The following is a 15,682-nucleotide window of genomic DNA, read 5'->3' as shown; positions in this document are numbered from 1 at the left end:
TGCTGCAGAAACTAAGAAAAATGGCTGTCTGAGCCAATAGAAGAGGATTTTGTAGCTCAACTCCTGGGGAAGAAAATACTTCTTTTGACAGAGGGCAGATGCTGTAGACCTTATAGTGACATAGCCAGTCTATAATGTCATCCAGGCCCACCCGCTAAAGTTTTGTAAATTATTTATTAGCTGTGGCTATAAATTAGAGATGAATGGAAGGCCTTCAGGCCTGATCTTAAAGGCACTCCTTATTAATGAAGTTCAAGCATTTGCTGTGGTAGGGGAGGGTTTTTGGTAAGAGGACTGAATCGTCTCTTGTATGCAGACATTACTTATACTGCTATTGTGCAGACTGGACCTCTCAAGAGAGATTCTGCTCTAACAGAGGTTTGGAAAAGTCCTTTGCTAGGACAGGTAAATGTAGTCGGTCATCCACTTAGTTCAACTTACCGTTTATATCCTTCTGTCATAAACACTAGATCCAATTCCCATTTCAAAAAAGTTGAACCTACCTTTCTCCTGGTTATCAGTAAAACTTTTTTGCCTGCAATTGTGTCAAGCGTAAAAAACTTTCATATAAATATTTGAATTTAAAATCTAGTTGCTATTAGGGCACTCTGGGGCCAAATATCGTTCAAGTTATCAGGCTTACCCCTCCCAATGAAGTAACACAGACAGCATCATGGCCCAGATTGCTGACATTCATGAGCCCCAGGAGATGGGAAATACAAGCATCTTTAGAAACACTAAAGAGCTTGTGTACATCCTTTTGTACCTTGGGATAAGTACTCCCTGCACACACAACCTCAAGGTATTCACATTTATACTTTGCCAGCCATCAGCCTCTCTTTCCTGCACACACACATGCGTGTGCACAAATCTGGTAACACAGACAGGAACTTTTGCTCATATTTTTTTTTAATGTATCACAATGAGCAGGAAACATACTTGATGAAATATTTTCAAAGGAGTATATTCAATTACCATCTACAATCAACTTAACTATGACAACAAAGTTTTCGTGACAAATTTTTTTTTCAGTTTGAAAGTTCCATGTGGTTCTGTTTGTTAGTCTCCATGTATTTTGGTACAGTTCGAGATCAGCATTGTTACAGTAACAAAAAAGCTAACAAGACTACATTATAGAAAAACACCAAGAACATCATTTTTGGTTTCACTTGCTCTATTTTTTTTTTGTTTTTTGTTTTTTTTCTTTTTGTACATTGCAAAGGCTGTTCATATACCTCTTCACCTCAGGGTCACGTTCATTTATGCTTTCTTTCCTACCCAAACTTGCCCCCCTCCCCCCTGAAGAAAGTAAACAAACAAAAAACTAGTCAAAGCTTTGTTTCACAGTGGGCAGTATCTCAGCGCCAACAAACCACCAACTCAATTTATGCTTCTATTTAAAATGTTTTAATTTATTATTTAAAAAAAATATATGTCCATGAACATCAAGTGCACTGGCTTGGATCACTGCCTCTCTCTCCTGCAACTTCCTGCCATGCCTGATAAACTCAGGTTTAAACACATGCCGTCTGTTTTACTTTATTTTCAGTTGTGTAAAACTTTGGCCACATTCATCTCTTTAAATAGCTTTTAATTAAAAAAAATTCCTAGATGTATTAAACTTTTCCTCCTGTAGATGTGTGGTTTTTGGAAGGATGGAGGAAAGATGGATAAAATGACTCCCATTCCGTTGAGTCAGTATGGATAAAATAACTTCCATTCCACTGAGTGCTATGACAGACTGGTGTCTAGAGCACCAGCCCATACTACAGGGAGAAAACCAAAACATGAAGTGTCAATGGAGGTGAAGAACTAATTTAAAAAGCAAGTGGAAATATATCCTACCCAGCTACCTACAATGCAGCAGACAGGAATACATTCCCCAAGTGAGATCAAGCTAAACAGTTGAGCATTGTAGTGAATTCATGCTTTGTAAATAGTACTGGTCATAGCCACGGTGGCTGTCAGCCCACAAACATCTAACTCATGTTTGACCTCGAATGTTCACCATCACTGACTGCTTTGCTACTTCTGGGTTAATGCTGAGAATTATTCTTACCTTTTTCAATGAACATATATGTGGGCGGTTTAGTTGTAGAGGAAAGCATTAAGGTTGCAACCCACTCCAGGTTGAAACAATCACATACCCCTCTGATACCACTAGGTGGGTGGAAGCGTGCTCAGCCAATCTATTCAACCACCTTACTGTCGCCAGACGCACCCACAGCTCAAGGCATGGCGTAACAAAACACTGACAGTCACTCTGCCTCACAGAGGGAGGATGGCATAGTAGCTCCAAAAAAAAAAAAAAACCCCAAAAAAACCAAAACCCAAACCATCAGGGAGGGGGCAGCAAAATTTTACAGAAAAGAACTTAAAGTTGAGGGGGGAGGGAAAGGGATAGAAATTGCACTATTACCAAGCAGTATCATTTTTAACAACAACGTTTTCAGAGAAGACCTAGCAGAATTTGACAGGTAAAGCTAGTGTTAAATTGTTAACTGATATCACATAGAGAAACAAAAACAAAAACAATTTTTTTTCTATATGGTACAGACACAGAGTAACATACAACAGTTAAATGGCAAAAAATATATATATATTTCATAGAGTTACAAACAAGATAAAATAATGGAAAACAAAAAACTGTACAACTTTAAAATTTAAAAATGTTCATCTCAAACACAGGGAGAAATACAAGATTTCTTGTTAAAAGGAAATAGCTTGTTAAAACAGTAAATGTTTTGCGTACTTGCTTTTGACACCTTATGCTACAACTGGATACTGGTATGAATAGTTAGATGGTATTCTTTAGTATTTCTACTTAAAAAAAAAGTTAAAAAAGGAATTTGCACTGTGCATCAGCCTAGTTAGAAATATGTACAACATTTCAGGATCTACTATTTCATTAAACTAAAAACAAATTCATAAAAATAAAATAGTCCCGGCTAAAAAAGAAAAAAAGAAAAAAATCCATTTTCAGATCTTGGAATGCTCCAGTCTTTTGCAAAGTCGATGAGTGGCTTCAGCACTGGGGAAAGAAGCCTGAAAGGTGACCAATGGAACCTGCATTCACAGTCTTCAAAGTTCCCTTTTGAAACATAAGGAAGAAAACGAAGGGGAGAAGGTTTTCACACTTTGGGGGCAAGGGGAGATGGTTTCTGTTGATGTTTAGCTATGAAAGTGAAACAGCAAAGCATCTATTTGTCTCCAAAATCTATGTTTTAGCAGCACAAAGTTTTCAAAGTTCAGACCGTTTATTTTATTTTATTTTTTACATGAGAAAGGGTGTGTGTTGTTACAGGAATATGGATATTAACATAAACAAGTGCCTCACATACGGTTCCTTTTTTGCTTTCTGTACATTGCTATCTGCTGCTTTGTTGGCTGCGCTCCAGATCACTCGCTGCTCAGACTGCCTAACACAAGGACAAAACTTTGAAGTAAAAAATGTGTCTTTTGGTATATGGAATTGTCATTAACAGTTGCCTCTCTGCTTGCAGAAGAAGCACATAACAACCTGGGAATCTTTTGTTTTTCTCTTTCTTTTATTAAAGTAAGTCTTGTTTGTTTAAATCAGAAACAAATTCTCAAGTAACAAGAACCCTTTCCCTTTTTTCTGCATCAGCAGTGAAAGGGTGTGTCTTTGGATTTTATTTAAAGCATGAAATTTTTTTTTTCTGAGAGAGGAAAGAAAAACACAAAACCAAAAACCAAATCCCTAACCAAAAACTTTTTTAGAAAATGAAAAAGTACACAGCCAATTACACAAATGGAAACAAATCCTTTAGTAAAGGAAAAGAATATTTGAAGCATCTACCAAACAAGGAGGAAAAGAAGGGGTACAAAGAAAAGGCCAAAAGAAGGATAAATAAAAAAATAAATGCACAAGGCTAACAGACACAGGTAACTAGAATTATATGCCTTTAAAAAGTTTCAACTCCCCAACCAAAAATAATCTGTGAGGATCCTAATGACCCCTAGAATCCCTTGAAATTCTTTCTTTCGTTTTATAAAATAATTCTGCAGCTCCCTCTAAGAAATGAAGGCAGCTACCTTAAGTGGGAGATTATAGGATGGGAGGTGGGAGAAGGAAAGAGAAAGTGGAATTAAGGGACAAAGCAGGAGAAAAGCTTAGGCGAATCAACGGATTGCAATCTATCTGCTAGGAATGAACAAGACAACATCAAATGAGGAGCTGTCAGCTGGACCATACAAAAAGCTAAATGTACACAAAAGGTTTTTTTTTTTCCTTTTAAATCTACCATACTGCTTCAGTTCATTTCCAATGCAACAATCTACTCAACACCAAAAATGGTCATATCTATCATAAATACAGAAAGTCAGTTTTTAAAACTTATTTTTTTAAGCTACAAGTCCTCAACACTCTTTGTGTGTGTGGGTTTTTTTTTTTTCTGAAAGTGGGAGTGCTTAACTTTTCCCCTTGAAATTGGCTTCAGCAGAAAAGCTATCCTCAAAAATCCCCAGAAAGCTAAAGCAGTTCACATTGTTTTTCTTGAATACTTTCTGCCCGTTTTTAAATTAACAAAACAAAAAATCTTTTCTGGAACAAAAAAAAAAAAAACTGAAAAAATAATAATATATAAAAAAAAATGATTCTGAAAACAGAACAAAGTGTGAGCGATTGACCTGAGAATAAAAAGACATTACATTTCTTTTTTTCTTTTAGCAAGCCATTGGTATCTGAATGCTAAGATAGCAAGAAATTTAAAACTGTAACAAGGTGGACTGCTTTCCCATACAGTGCATGCCGGGCTCCTCTGTGCTATCAGCGTGGGGCGTTTATTGAAAAGGGGCAAATATACAAGGGGTTTAAGCTCCAAAGACATTAGGGAGGCCCTGCGGACTTCTGTTTCCCAGACCAATAGTACCTTCAAAAGGACACAATGTAACAAGTTAGAGTGTTTTTTTGTTTGTTTTTTTGTTTTTTTTAAATATGAAAAGAAAAAAAAGACAAGAATGTAAAATCACCGGCATAGATAGGTATATGGGAAAACAACCCACGCTTTTTCTTTTTTTCTTTTTCTTTTTTTTTTCTTTTTTTTTTTTTTTGGTTAGAAGCTTTGGAATTGCAGTTAGTCTATTTCTGAAATTGGTTTGTTATTAATTTTTGTATTTAAATTTATTTGTTTGTATTGTTCATCTTCAAAGCTTACAATCTGAAGGTGTCCGTTCCTACACTGGTCAGACCACTGTCCTTGGGGCAGCTGGGGTCTTTGGGACCCTCCACCGGGCTCGCCGGTCCGTCGGACTTTTGGCTGAGATCCGTGTCAGACTCCTCCGAATAGTCGTCTGTTGGCATCGAGGGCTGAACCCCTGAGGTGCTGCATGAACTTGAGGTAACCGTTGAAGATGAGGAGAGAGGAGGAAAAGAAAGGGGCTTCGCTGCCGAAGCCCGGGAGACCACTTGCGGCCAAGACTTCCTGGAGGCGTGGGGGGAAGCGGAGGAGGGGGTGGCGGCCGACGGGGGAGGGGGGCTGTCGTTTGAGTGAGCGGCAGACTGCGAGGTAGATGCGGTGCTAGGATCGGGGAAGCAGGCAGAGTGAGGTAATAAACTAGGGTGCTCTTTGGCGTTTCTTGCTGCTCTCGTGATTGTTCTGTGTTTGTGCAAGGCCGACTCGAGATGTTGACTCAGAGCTTCCTCCCCACAGAGCGCGCTCTCGCACGCCAGGCAGTGGTACGAGCCGCCGCCGCCGCCACCACCACCGCCGCCACTGCCGCCGCCGCCGGTGGGGACGTGAAGCACCATCTCTTGCAGGTTCACCACAGACTGGCCGAAGCAGCAGAGGGACTTCAGGTGGCTCCTCGCCGCCTCCTCGTCGCCGAAGCCCGCCTGGCACTTGCGGCAGACCAACTTGTACTGCACCTTTGGAACAATGAAGGGGTCGTAGAGGGAGTCCGCACTTTTGCTTTCTGCTTCTGGCTCTTCAGGGGGTTTCGGCAGGAGGGGGGACACCTCACGGGGGGCGTTTTTCTGTTCTTCTGGTTTGGGGGATTCTTTGGCAGGGTCTTTGTCTGGGGAAGCAGCCCCCGAGGGGACTGGAGTTTGGCTTGCTTTGGGCTGCTGCTGCTGCACTTTTTGCTGCTGCTGCTGCTGTAGTTGCCGCTGCTGCTGCTGTTGAATTGCCTCCTGCAGACTCTGCTGGTATTGCTGGTACTGCTGCAGTAGGGAGCCCGGGGACAGCCCCATCAGGGCCTGCGACAGTGCAGGGCTGTAGGGGAACAGGCCTTCCATGCCATACATAGGCTGCAGGTACCCGCTCTGCAGGGCGCCAGGGATCTGGGGAGCATAATAAGGAGAAAAGCCTGGTACAAAGTAAGGAAGGAACTGGCTCGTGAGCAATGCTGTGGGGTCCGAAGTCAAGGCTGCCTGCAGGGCCTGCAGCTGTGCAGGGTCCACCGCGTACTCCATGGTGGGCAGCGGGGCTGAGATCGTGGCTGCAGCTGCCGTGGGGGCTTCTCCTTTCTCCTTCTTGGGGACAGGCAGGGGTTCCCCTTTCCCTTTGTGTGCCTTTTCCTTCTCCTTTATTTTCTCACTGTCTTTGTCCTTGCGTTGCTGCTGCTGTTGTGGTGGGAGCTGTGGTGTGGGTGGCGGCTGGGCTGCTGGCGGCGGGGGAGGCTGCTGCACCTGTGGCTGCTGCTGCTGAGGAGGTTGCTGAGGGGCCATCGCCATGGTGGCTTGTGCTGGGGTTGGGGAGCTCAGCGATGCTGAGGACGGTTTATTTGGTAATCCAGATGTGGGGAGACCAGGGGAAGGAACAGTTGTGCTGGGCAGACCCATCAAGTTCGGCTTAGGAGACGTTAAAGCTGAAAGGAATGGAGACAGAAATCACCGGTCAGTCTGGGCAGGGGTAGGGCTGAAGCTCAAGACATTTTACCAGTGTCACTGGCACACAGTCTGAGATGTCAAGGCTTGAAGGATCCTCTCAAAACCAACGTTTTCAACAGAAGTATCCCACCAGGCTCAGGGCTGGACAACCTTTTATTCTAATGAGGACTCAGTCCTGGGTCAGCTCCCATGCTTCCCCTTTCAGCCAAACAACTTCCAACACCTTCCTGCCCAATGTGCCACACCTGCTAGTTCACATTTTCTTTGCCAAGCACTCCCAGCTACCATTCACTCTGCCCAACTGAAATTAGTCTAGAGGCCCCAAAGCTAGCTGTTTCTAGCTGGGGCCCATTTGCACCAAAGGCCTTCATCACAGAAACAGTATGGCCACCAGGTCCCCAGAGAAGTTATCTGGAGGAGAGTGACAACAGGAGAAGAGAGAAGAGAACAAAAGCAAGAAAGCTAGCACGGCCACATGAACAAACAAAACAGGTTCTACATGTGTTCCTCCTCTCTGACCTCTGTTGCTGCAGTTGACTGGATGCTTTGGGAGGGCAGAGAGAAGATGATGAATGGGAAAGTGTGGAGGAAGGGCCTGGGAAGAAATAAGAACAATCCATTCAGGGAAAATTGCTTCCGTGCCTTGGCCCAGCTGATCTGCTTCAACAAGTCTACTGAACAGTATAACCACCTAGGAATAGGATTCTGGAATCCGCTGGAGAAATGACCACCTTCTCTTCCTGCCCATTTGAATGATAACACAGGAGGGCCAGTGGGACTGCAGACAGTTAAGAAACCACCACAGGAAAAGGAGAAAAGCCATGTCAGAAAATGGAACAGTCCAAGGTACTGACACCAATTCCCAAGACATCACAACCTACCCCAAGCACCACTGCCTATGGATAGCAAAGGTCTCTGACGGTGTTACCAGGCCCTCATGGACTAGAGCCCCATCCTTGATCATACTCACCTCTAATCTACCACCGCTTCCTGTAATGCCTTCACCGACCTGAGAGCCTGATACCTTCCCTGACCCATAGCTATCTCCTGGTTTGAGTCATCAGTTCCAAGGTAATGCAAGAGGGTGTTGCTGTGGATGCTACTCCAAGCTTCAGGTATGTTGAAACTAGCAAGATAGTAGGGAAGGACAGCATGGGGGTGGCGTGCAGAGTGTGCTGGATGATGAAAAGCTGAGGAAACAGGAGGATCCCACAGGCAACAACTCTCAGAACACCTCTATATTCACCATATCCAAGAAACTAGATGGTATGTACATCTCTTCAGAGGACACCAAAATGCAAAATCAAAACGATCTTATTTCATCTGGATCACCTTCTGCTAGAAAGCTGGGGAAGGACTTCCATAACATGACACTGAGGAAAAAACAGCAAGAAAAAGCACTCTGAAGCCCAGACCTGGGGGAAGACTGCTGATTTCTGGCTATCGTGGTACAGTGTTCACCATCAAAACCCTCATATTTCGGATGGAAATAACAAGATTGCTTCAAATTGCCAATCCCAAACATCCGTTAATACTGGATAGCTAAGGAGGAAGGTTCCTTCAGCATCTCATCATCACTGGCTCATATTGGGTGTTGTGGAAGAAGCACATAGCACTGGGAGCCCAGAGGCCTGGGTGGGAGCTCTAGCTCCTACCCTAGCTTGTTGAATGGTCTCGACCTCTCTGGGCCTCAGATTTCTCATCTGTAAAACAAGCAGAATAAATCATACATTCTGATTCTCCTTTTTTCACATGAGTGTGATGTGTTAAGCCTTCCCAAGCCCCTCTGCCAGGGTTTTGGGCTGCAGGGGTAATTAAGTCATGTGCTGTTTTCCATAGTTTGTTTCCTGGCTTATGTCTAGCTGGCTCTCTGTGACATGACTTGTCAACACATATAAGCAACAACTTCTATGTCTTAATGCTTTCTTTTCTTATTCTCTTTGAGTAAGAAATGGGGACCAGGAATGCAGTAGCTTCATGTTTGGTAAAACACCACCCAAAGTGTAAAATGTGGAACTAATTCAACCAGAAACTAAGACTGCTATGGGAAGCATTACAGCTGCTTCCTGCTGGGAACAGGGACACATTTGGAAGGCAAGGTAGCATTAGGAGTTCTTCGGTAAACAGGAACTAATCAATTCAAGCCATTGTGGGGGAAATTTGCAGAGCTGTGTCTAAGCCTAACAGGACCCTGGAGGTGAAGGTCCAATTTAGCAAAGACGGCTGGATCCAGAGAAGATGTGAGGACAGAGAAGGGAAAATGAGAGGTATGTAGGAAGAACTGCAAAACTCCCTATTGAGACTATAAGAGCGCCAACCAAGTATTTATGATTCTCAATGATCAGGAGCAAGGAAAGGGGAATGGGCAAAAGGAAAAAAAAGAGGTGACTGAGGATCTCTGAAACATGCATCAGTATTTTAGCAGAACCACGTTGCCCAATACAAGATTCCTGGTCAGTGCATTCAAGTAGAACAGTCATCTTGTTAGAAACAGCCACTATTGTTCTGGCTAGAATAGAACCCCAACATCAAGGATCTACCACATAAGAACTTCTTTCTGATAGCAGTTCTTTTTTTGTTTGTTTCTTTTTTGAGACAGAGTCTTGCTCTGTTGCCAGGCTGGAGTGCAGTAGCACAATCTTGGCCCACTGCAACCTCTGCCTCCAGGGTTCAAGTGATTCTCCTGCCCCAGCCTCCCAAGTAGCAGGGACTACAGGTGCATACCACCACACTCAGCTAATTTTTGTATTTTTAGTAGAGACGGAGGTCTCACCATGTTGGCCAGGCTGGTCTCGATCTCCTGACCTCATGATCTACCCGCCTTGGCCTCCCAAAGTGCTGGGATTATAGGCATGAACCACTGTGCCTGGCCCTAATAGCAGTTCTTTTGCCACTGTAGCTCTCTCAAGAAGGCAGGGACCCTAGGTGAGAGCAAAGAGTTGATTTAAATGCTCTTGGACCATTTTCTTAGGGCATAATCCAGAATTAGCTAGGACTAACTCAGGTGTCTTATATTTACAACAAATATCTTGACAGGATCAGCATCTCCACAAGGACTGAATGAAAGGATCTATGATGGAAACTTGTTTCTTGAAATATTCCAGAAATTAGTATACCAGGACCCTCAAGTTTTTCCCTATTATAGCGGATAAGAGTGGTTTTTAAGGAGACTGTTCCAACCAGGAGATCCCATCCCTGACACACCAGCACTTGAGAGACTCAACAGGAATGAACTGAAGTCTTGTTGCTTTTAAAGAACTAGAAAGGGAAACTTCCCATCTGCCCCGCATTTAGAGGGTTTGGGTGGTATCCACAGAACAGAATGCTGACTGGGCAGCTATTTAGCCCTGAAACAATCTGCTAGAGCAGAACCCACCTGTGTTGGATGGAGTAAAGCCTGGCAAGGAGGGGCTGTTGAGCCCCGGGAGCAACACGGGAGGAATGCCCTGGAGCGCTGGATACGCTGTAGGAAGGTTAAGGGCCTGAAGAGGGGCATTGTCAAACATCCCTTGCTGCTGAGCTGCCAGTCCAAGGACCTCATTGGCCTTTTTAATCCGGTCCAACTCTTGTTGAGCCATCAACTGACGTACAGTGGCTGGGTCAAAGTATTCTTTCTCCTTATCCAACTGGCTTCCAATGGTGTCTTTAACTTTGGAGATATGCTGTTGGGAAAAGATATGGTCACGTACAGACAGCCGAGCGCTGTACTTGATGCCACACAAAGTGCACTCTGTTTTGGGTCCCTCGTAACTCGTTTGGTTTATACCAAAATGCTTGGCCATGCTTAACTTGGACTTCTTTTCTTTTGCCCGGGCATTCTGGAACCAGACCTGAACGACTCTCTTTGGCAGTCCAATGTCATTGCCCAGGACCTCACATTCTAGCATAGTGGGTGTCCTGTAGTCATTAAAGCATGACTTGAGGACCTTCAGCTGCAGATTGGTCATCTGAGTGCGAAAACGTTTCTGCCCAGGCCGATCCCCGCTGTCACCAGATTTGCCTGCAGATCCACTCGCACCGGGACTTGGGGAGCAGGGGTCTGCAAGGCTTGAGGTTTCACTGTAGTCCACTGTACCTTCATTGTCATATTCCTTGCTATAAAAGCTTGGGGCTGGGCTGACCAGACCAGATGACAACCGATCTTCATACTCGGACATTGCCATCATGGCCGCTTTGGTCAGCCCTTCGTTGGGTGCAGAAGAGGATTTGGTTTCAGTTGCTATTCCCGTTGCACTGTCATTATCTGCATTGCCCTCGTCTCCAGTTGTGGTATCTGTGATTGCTGTGTTCACAGAGGAACAGTCATCATTGTCCAGCTTAGTTTGGTCAAAGTTTAGATTAACTGAGGACATGGAGGGGCTTTCAAAGTCTTCAATCCCTTCCACCTTAATGGAGGAAGGGCTTAGAAGAGTTCTGGGTGACAATTCCATGGTTTTACTCACAGGTGAGAGGGGGACACCCTGACCATCACTACTGCTTGGGGGTAGGTGGGAAAAGCTAGTTCCATCAAAAATATCTCCTTTCATCTGGAGTCCCCCATCACAGTCTAAGAGCATTGCAGACAGAGTGAGGTTGTAGCCAGCTCTCTTGGCTTCATGCCAGTGACGGGACCGGATATGAGCCTCGAGAGCAGTCTTGGCTTTGAAGAGCGCTCTGCAAAAAGGGCATCTCCTGTGGGCCTGCGCTGGGCCTACAGCCCGGAACTGTCCTTTCCTTTCTCGAGCTCGGGTGTTCTGAAACCAGACTTGCACCACACGTTTCTTCAAGCCCACCTCGTGGGCAATGTGATCCAACATCTTTCGAGTCGGATTGGAATCCAGTAGATACTTCTGGTAGAGAATTTCTAGTTGTTCCGGTGTGATGGTGGTTCTCAAACGCTTATCTCTCTGAGGCTCTTCTCCTCCTGTCCCACTGTCGTTTTCGCCAGGGCTTGCACTGGCCTTTTCCTCCAGCTTCCTCTTGAGAGTGTTCATCGTGGAGGTTGGAGTTGAAGGAGAAGTGGCTGAGCTTGCTGGAATCTGAGGTATGGCCCCAGAGAGCAGCTGGCTGGCCAGGAGTGGGTTACTGGGATCAAAGAGCATGAAAGGCATATCCAGGGACCTATCCAAAAACTGGGGGTGGATGAACTGGTTCTGCGCACTCAGGAAGTGGAGCTGCTGATGCTCCTGCCAGTGCTCAAATGATGGAAATGCCAACTTACACTGGTCACACTGGTAGGGGATTAGCTGAGGAGGTAGGTTTGCCAGCTGTTGAGGAGTTGATGTGTGGAGGGGCTTGAGGGGCAGGTGGGAGAGCTGGGAAGGACTGGGGCTCGACTGGGGTAAGGGGCACTGTGGAGGGGGCGCTTGCGGAGGAGGCTGTGGCAACGAAGGCAGGGATGCCAACTGGGGGAGCTTCTGCTGGGGGGTGTTGGTCTTCTGCTCCGGCTGCTCTTGCTGCTGCAGCTCTGGCTTTGGTTGTCCTTGCTTTTCTTGGGTTTGGTTTGGCTGTGCACTGGGAGCTTCCGCCAGCTTTGGTTTCTCATCGCCTGCCTCTGTTTTTGAATTGAAGGTGGCCAGTTCCTCAGCCTCTGCTGTAAGCTGCAAGAAAGCGGAGGTAGCTGTATTATTGGCTGATGGTGCTGGGGCACTGTAAGCCTGTGAGGGCATTGGGGTACTGCAGGATGAGCTGGTAGGCGTCAGGATTTCCATGGCATCCATGGAATCCTCATTTTGGCTGTCATCCTGCCCCTCTTCATCCTCATCCTTGTAACACAGCTTCTTCTGGTGCTTGATGAGATCAAAGATGCGCTGAAACACCAGGCTACATTTTTTGCACTGGTAGTTTAAGTTGCTTGTTCGAATGTATCTATCGTTTGTAAGCTCACGCCGCTCTCCATCTTTGCCCTCTCCCTGATTCTCATAATTCTTCCTGGCCTTCTGTCGGGCATTCTGAAACCACACCACTATGACTCGGGTTGGAAGGTTCAGTAAATTAGAGAGTTGCTCAAATTCATCATCCTTTGGGTAAGCATTGGCATCAAAGAAGTCCTGTAAGACCCTCAGCTGGTAGTCTGTAAACCTTGTTCTTGAAGACCTCTTGCTTCCCCAGTACTCCTGCTTCGGCGGTTCCGGCGAAGGGGGCCGGGAATCAATCTTGAGCTCCTCCAGGCTGGTGATGGGAGGATTACTGAAGTTGTAAGGGGAGTCCTTGTTACGCTGCCTCTCTTTGAAGAGGGTGTTCCTGAACCAGTGCTTGATCACTTTCTGGGGCAACCCAGACTTGTCTGCCATCTCTTTGATTTGCTCTTCACTGGGGGAGTTGTTAATGTCAAAATATTGCCGCAAGACTCGGAGCTGATCATCCGTGATCCTGGTGCGAGGCCTCTTGTTCTGCTGCTGGAGCAGAGTTGGATTGAGCTGATGCTGGTACAGCTGGGCCAGGTCCGCAGGCAGAGGCTCCACAGGTCCCAGCTGTGGGGGTAGCTGAGCTGGCAAGGTCTGCAGTGGCATCGTCTGCATCATCAGCGGCGAGAAGATGGGCAGCTCCATGGGCATGGAGAGCTGGGTGAGCGGCACTGATGGCTGGGCCGGTGCAATCGTAGGTGAGGTGATGGGCGGGGCTGATGCGGGGATGGCTGGCGTGGACGCCGGCTGAGGCGGCGCTGCCGGAAGTGGGGGTGGAGGGGGTGGAGGGGGAGGTGGTGGTGGCTCTGGGGTCTGAGGCCTCAGTGGGTACAGTTTATCATAGTGGTCTCTGTACTGTTTGGCAAACCTCTCGAGCTGTTTGAAGGGAAAGTAATTCTGGTGAACGTGCTCTTGATGACTCTTTAAAATCAAGATGTTGGAAAACAACTTGCCGCAGGAGTCACACTCGAGCTTTTCCAGGTTCTCTCCTTGGTCAGTCTTCCCATTCTTTTTCTGCACCTTCTGCTTGTTCTCATTATACTGAATGACCAACTCAAAGCCAAAGTTCTCCAGCAGGGCCTTGGTGGCATTCCCTCTGGCATCTGAAGCAATGCGTGGAGGGAGCATGGAAGGCTCAGAACTACCCCCTGGTGCCAACTCTTTCTTCTCTTTGGCCTTCAAGGCATCTGGCAGTGTTTCCTTCAGACCGGTGTTGCCCTCTCCCCCCTCGGCACTATCCCGCTCTCTCTGGCTTTCTTTTTCCTTTTCTTTGATGACCAATTTGTTCTTCTTTTCGGGGTGCTGGCTTGGCTGAAGGAGGGCAGAGTGACTCTGGGCTATAGAGAGTTGGTTCTGCTGCTGCTGCGGCAAGATCTGCTGATGGCTCTGCTGTGGGACCTGAACCTGAGCCTTCAGATCTTCTAGCAGGCCTGGGCCCGTCCCAGTCAGCGTCAGTGCCCCGCTGGTCACTGGCAAGCTCACCTCGGGGTTAAGCTGGAACTCAGCACTGGGGATGTAGAAAGGGAAGAGGAGGTGCTGCTGCTGCTGTAGTTGCAGCAGGGTCTCAGTCGTCATGGGGAAGTGAGGAAGGAGGGTGGGGTTAAACAGCTGAGACTGGAGCAGGGCAGCCTGTTGCTGTAGCTCCTGCTGCAGGTGAGCTTGAACTTGAGCCTGGGCCTGGGCCAGTGTTTGTGCTTGTTGTTGTTGTTGCTGTTGCTGCTGCTGTTGCTGCTGCTGTCTGGATGCAATCATATCTGCCAGTTTCTTCCGATTGGCCTCCTTGGGCTCTGAAGGGGAAGCGATGTTGGCACCGATAGGATTCCCCAGGGTTGGCATCCCTACACTCTCAGTGGGCACTTGGCTCAGTAAGTTAGAGCTTGGAGCAATGCCAGCACTGCTTGGATTGGAGGTGGTAAAGGTGTTACTGCCACTGGTGCTCACAGGACTTGGCGTGGAGGAGCTCAAGGAGATACTGCTGCTATTCCCAGTCCCATTACTGCTGCCACTTGCAGCCTCCAGCTTGGCTGCCCGGGCCTTGGTTTGATGTAACACAGACCTCATATGGATCTCCAGAGTGGAACTCTGGCTGTAGGCCACATTACAAGTGTTACACTTAAAAGGTTTGTTGTCCGGGCTGCTGGTGGGTTCTGGCTGACCGGTTGCTGATTCTTGAAGGGCTCTCTTTAACTTATGCAGGTGGGAGACAGAATTGTAGTGTACTAGCAGGATATTCTTTTGAGTGAATGATTCCTTGCAGACGGTACACTTGTAAGGGCGAGAAGGGTCTAGGAATTTTTCCATAGTAAAATTGGGACCTTTTCTGAAAGGCAGAGCTCTCTTTGGCTCTGAGCCCGAGTCTTCTTGTACTGACCCAGAGTCACTGCCCGTAGGGCTCTGTTTATCTTCCAAGTCACTCTCTTCCTCCTTGTCCTCCTCAACAATTATGGTATGGTCCTCAGCCAGGGTGGGGTCTCCCATTGCCAGGAGGTCCCCATTGGCCAGAAGGCCACCATAAAGCTGTTGGATGTCAGCCTCACTCAGCTCCAGGTGGCTTGTCTCGAGGTGCTTCTTCAGAGCCTGGAAAGTTCGGAAACTGCGCTGACAAAGACAGCACATGGTGGCAGCTCTGATCACATGGTACTGAGAATGGAGCTGCAACTTTTCAATGGTCTTGAAGGCCAGGCTGCACTGATTACAGCGGTACTTGTACACATGGCGATCTGACACCGGCAGCTGAGGCCTCTTGGCATGCACTTCATTGAAATGCGTCTGAAGGGCAGCAGAAGTTTTGAAAACCTGGTTGCACCCCTTCTTCCAGCAGAGGAAGCCTGAGTCTTCTCTCATAGAGCCTGGGTCAGCAGGGGAAGGTTTCAAATCTCCGCTTTGCTCTGTGCTTGCGGATGGCAAGATGTTCTTTCCCATATCCTCTGAGGTTCTGTTACAAAAA

At 46.7% G+C, this 15,682-nt stretch overlaps 2 protein-coding genes across 2 annotated transcripts in view; one reads left to right on the top strand and one right to left on the bottom strand.

Annotated features, from left to right (window-relative positions):
* Positions 1 to 5,259, top strand: part of LOC117088617 — a 121,994-nt gene extending 116,735 nt beyond the window's left edge. Inside the window, exon 5 of the mRNA XM_033219856.1 lies at positions 5,173 to 5,259. The gene's annotated coding sequence lies outside the window, so the exon portion shown is untranslated. The remainder of the gene's footprint in view (positions 1 to 5,172) is intronic.
* The window catches only part of ZFHX3 (zinc finger homeobox 3), a 265,248-nt gene continuing 250,586 nt past the window's right edge, over positions 1,021 to 15,682 (bottom strand). Inside the window, exons 9-10 of the mRNA XM_033218845.1 lie at positions 10,227 to 15,670; positions 1,021 to 6,828 (exon numbers count right to left, since the gene is read on the bottom strand). Coding sequence (XP_033074736.1) covers positions 5,174 to 6,828; positions 10,227 to 15,670 — 7,099 coding nt within the window. The 3' untranslated portion in view covers positions 1,021 to 5,173. The remainder of the gene's footprint in view (positions 6,829 to 10,226; positions 15,671 to 15,682) is intronic.

This window comes from Trachypithecus francoisi, unplaced genomic scaffold, assembly GCF_009764315.1.
Source record: "Trachypithecus francoisi isolate TF-2019V2 unplaced genomic scaffold, Tfra_2.0 Lachesis_group10, whole genome shotgun sequence".
In the NCBI taxonomy this organism is placed as follows: domain Eukaryota; kingdom Metazoa; phylum Chordata; class Mammalia; order Primates; family Cercopithecidae; genus Trachypithecus; species Trachypithecus francoisi.
This window is presented reverse-complemented; position numbering and strand designations above follow the sequence as displayed.